At 68.5% G+C, this 3,924-nt stretch overlaps 2 protein-coding genes across 2 annotated transcripts in view; one reads left to right on the plus strand and one right to left on the minus strand.

Moving 5' to 3' along the window:
- ACAP3 (ArfGAP with coiled-coil, ankyrin repeat and PH domains 3) overlaps positions 1 to 1,830 on the plus strand; it is a 14,327-nt gene extending 12,497 nt beyond the window's left edge. The window contains exons 22-23 of the mRNA XM_024760260.1: positions 24 to 130; positions 217 to 1,830. Coding sequence (XP_024616028.1) covers positions 24 to 130; positions 217 to 364 — 255 coding nt within the window. The 3' untranslated portion in view covers positions 365 to 1,830. The remainder of the gene's footprint in view (positions 1 to 23; positions 131 to 216) is intronic.
- A 253-nt stretch (positions 1,831 to 2,083) lies between these two features.
- SCNN1D (sodium channel epithelial 1 subunit delta) overlaps positions 2,084 to 3,924 on the minus strand; it is an 8,460-nt gene continuing 6,619 nt past the window's right edge. Inside the window, 4 exon segments of the mRNA XM_024760261.1 lie at positions 2,084 to 2,976; positions 3,055 to 3,364; positions 3,423 to 3,553; positions 3,681 to 3,798. Coding sequence (XP_024616029.1) covers positions 2,633 to 2,976; positions 3,055 to 3,364; positions 3,423 to 3,553; positions 3,681 to 3,798 — 903 coding nt within the window. The 3' untranslated portion in view covers positions 2,084 to 2,632.

Below are 3,924 nucleotides of genomic sequence, written 5' to 3' on the forward strand. Positions count from 1 at the left end.
CTTGCCCCTCCGCCCTCAGCCAGGTCTGCCTGTTCTTGAAGCGGGGGGCGGACCAGCATGCCTTGGACCACATGCAGCAGGACCCACTGAGCATCGCGGTGCAGGAGGCGAATGCAGACATCGTCACGCTGTGAGCACAGCACGGGGGCGGCGGGGGCCGGGTGGCGGAAAGTGGGCGGCGGGTGGAAGCGCCTCACGTGGCCCTCTCTCCTCCAGTCTCCGTCTGGCGCGCATGGCCGAGGAGATGCGTGAGGCCGAGGCGCCTCCTGGCCAGCCGGGGCCCCTGGCTGGCAGCAGCCCCACCGAGCTCCAGTACCGCAGGTGCATCCAGGAGTTCATCAGTCTCCACCTGGATGAGAGCTAGGGTGGCAGGGCCTTGGCGGGACCCCCACCGGCCCATTTCCTGAGAGCCCCGGAGCTCCTGGAGCCCTGCTGCCTGCTCTGCCCCCCTCGGAGCTGCCCTGACCCCCACGGCCCGGAGCAGGACCCCAGCACTGAGTCTTCTGAAGCTCCATGTCTCCCCTGGGAGGTGCTGCATCACCCCACCCAGGGACCCTGTGTCTTCGGGTGACCCCTCCCTAGGGGGCCTGGGTTGGCTCGTGTCACAAACCACTCTCGAGGCCCCACATCACCTCGTGCCCCTCTCTGCTCCCCCAGGCCTGTGTCACCTCATGCCCTCTATCCCTGGGGCCCATGCCGCTTGGTGGCCCACCCTGCCCTCAGGGCCTGTGTCACCTTGTGCCCCCACTTTACTGCCCAAGAACACTGACCTGCTAGTAGGGGCCCTCCCACATCCCCAGAACCCCTCCACTAGGCCCTGGGGCTGGTGGCTGGCCACCGGCACGTGGCGAGGGCAGAAGGGGCCGCCCATCCAGGGAATCAACCCGCGTACCTCACTTAGTGACCCCAGCATCCAGGCTGGGCTTCTTGGGTGCTTGGGGGGCTCTGGCCTGGGGCCTTAGCCCTGGCTGGGTGCGGATGTCCCGAGGCCGTGTGGCTGGCCATGCAGGCCCTCGGGCCCCGTAGCCCCACCCATCCCCCCTCCCTTTTCCCACAGCAGGTGGCAGGGGTGTGGCTCTTCCCACCCCTGCATCCGACATCCTTTGTCACGGACTGAGGGGTTTTCTACAATGATCTCCTTCTCACTTTGTTTCACGTCTTTTCTCTGGACTCAAGGACCACTTTGACCCCCAGCTCTGCCTGCTGCTAGGGGAGGCGCCTGCAGCTCAGCCCTGCCCCCTCGCCAGCCTTCCCCTCCCCCCCACCTCCGGCTAGACCCATGGGGCCTTGGCTCACTACCCAGGGCCCTCTGATGCCTTCTGCATTCCCCTTCCCAGAGCCCTGCGGCACCGGCTGGGCCTCTCCCCAACTCAGGCCCTCGGCCAGGCCAAGGCCAGTTGGTTGCTCACTATGCAAAGACTGCCCAGGGAGGCCCCGTGGGCAGCAAGGTGGGTGCGGACTGGGCTCCCAGCTCCCTCTCCTGCTGGCTGTGACCCCTAGAGAGCAGAATCAATGCCTTCCTCTCTCCCTGCTTGAGCTCTGCCCCCGCCTCCCGCCCCACTGCCTGCATCAGGGCCTTTGCTGCGGCCTCGGCTGGCTGGCGGGACCCGCCTCCGTTGCAGATCACAGTTAATAAAGGGCCACTGGCACCTGCCCCCTCGCCTCGCCCACCTCACTCCGCTCTGTCTTGGCTGGGGACGGGGGTGGGGCGGTCTCTGCGTCCCCTGCTTTCCCCAAGGGGAGGCCCTGCGTGGGACAGCACCCGTCGTGCCCCCAAAGCATGTAGTAAGGCAGAGCCCAGTGCCCCTGCTGGCGGCCTCGTGGAAGCCAGGGCTGCTCTGATTAAAACCAACTCCTGATACCCCATTCCCTGGCCCTCTGCTCTCCTCTGGGATGGACACCAACTGGCGAGGGTGCTCTGGCCCTGGCCTTGTCCCCTGGGCCCGTCCCGTTCCCCAGCTCCCACCGTGTCTGTGACTGAGGATGTGGGGGTGTGGTCTGAGGTCTTCAGCTCGCTGCGGGGGTGGGGGGAGTTGGAGGGGGCGCAGCAGGACACACTACAGCCACCAGGTAGAATCATCCATTTTACTGCAAAGCGGGCCCAGGTCACTGAGTGCCCGGGCCTCGTCCTGCCCTTTCTCCCACTGGCCCTGAGCGAGGGGGGCTCTGCCCAATGCCTGCACACACCTGCACGGAGGTGTAGACAGACGTGTTGATGCTCGGAAACGTGGATGTATGACGCTGACACCAGACAAACACGCTCCCTTGGGGCGCCCCCCCCCACCTCATGCACGCGCGCACACTCCTGCATACGGGAGATGCTCCGTCACGCCCCGAACACGAGGATCCCGAGTGGTGGGGACACTCCCCTGCTCCCTGCCCCAGGCCTCCCTGAGACCTGTGAGGTCACTGCCCGGCAGGCAGCTGCGCTAAGGCCCCATGTGCTAGCGCCTGGCGCCTTCCCGCCCTCGGGCTCTGGTGCCGCTGCTTTTTGGGCCCCGGGTTTGGCTCGGCTGGCCGGCGGGGGCGGGGGGTGGCCCTGTGGGGCGGGACTGGCCAGCCCTGGGCAGCCGGGAGAGCCCACTGCCGCCACAGCTCCCAGGGTCAGGCCACTCGCAGGCTGGTTCAGGTGTCAGGAGTTTCCGGGGCCCACACCGGGCTGACCTCCAGCCAAGATCCCTGCCGGAGCCCCTGCGACATCATGGGAGGTGGAGCTGGGCCCCCGGGCGTTCGATGTCATGCCTGCAGCTACCCGGCCACCAGCCGGCCTCTGGCTTGGAGCGGGCATCCCCGTGGCTGCCCTGGGCTGGCCCCGAGCCCCACGGAGCTGGCGGCAGCACAGCAGCAGGGCGAGGGCCGCGGCATCCAGCAGCAGCTCCAGCATCTCCACGACTGAGAGGACACAAGAGCCTAACCACAGGCTCCAGAGGCTGCCCGTGGCTGAAAGCAGCTGCGGCGCATATGGGTGTTGCGGGCGGTGAGCGGCGCGCCCCGGGTGCCAGCCCTGCCCCACCCCCGCTGCTCGGCCCGGTGGCTCGCCGAGTAGACGGGTGTCCTCGTCCACCGTGCGGTAGTTGAGCTCCTGGGAGAAGATGTTCACCTTGGCCAGGTTGCTCCTGGGGCGGGGCACAGGCGAGAGGGGCGGGGCCATCCGTGGGGGCACGGCACCCACCTGGGGCTCGGGCTCCAGGGGCCTGGCCCGCCCTGCACACACAAGGCTCACTGTGGCCGCGGCTCCTCCCCGGGCGCTGCGGGGCAGTGTGAGGGCAGGGCCTCGGGGACACAGGTCAGTCCGGGGAGGGCTCTCTGCCCATGAGGCCTCACCCCGCTTCCGGGACTCACGGCTGACTTGGAGGAAGGCCAGCTGGAGGTCCCAGCGGAGAGCTTGCACGAAGACTCCCTGGGAGAGACAGACCCCGTCACATCCCTGCGAGGTGCCTCCGGGCGGACCCCACCCCGGCACTCCCCACTGCCCTGCAAGGCCGGGGGCAGCGGGAGGCGCAGGGAAGCCGGTGGGTCTCCAGGTCCTTGCAGAGGCGGCGGAAGCAGTGACCTGGGGAGGGTGTCATGGGTGAACCTGCTAGGAATGACCCAGCGGCGGTGGGGAGGTCTGCCCTTGACGGGGCAGCCTGGGACTCTGCCCCCCGCAGCCCATGCAGGCCGGCAGGGTGGGGGGCTACCCCAGGCCGGGTGCCGCACGGAGTTGCAGTGCTCAGGCCCCGTAGGCAGGGGTTAGAAGAAGCAGCCGCAGGAGCGGGTCTCCACCATCAGCGGCTGGAAGCAGGAGACCAGGCAGGCCTGGGGGAGAAGCGGGGAATGGAGCTGTGGGTCCAGGACCGCCGCCCCTTTCCCGGGCCTGCCGCCCGCCCACCTCCCTCCCACTGGCCTGTCTGCCCCCCAGCTCCCACTCCTTCCCTGAGCCCC

The sequence above is a fragment of the Neophocaena asiaeorientalis genome, unplaced genomic scaffold, assembly GCF_003031525.2.
Source record: "Neophocaena asiaeorientalis asiaeorientalis breed wild unplaced genomic scaffold, Neophocaena_asiaeorientalis_V1.1 scaffold489, whole genome shotgun sequence".
Classification (NCBI taxonomy): domain Eukaryota; kingdom Metazoa; phylum Chordata; class Mammalia; order Artiodactyla; family Phocoenidae; genus Neophocaena; species Neophocaena asiaeorientalis.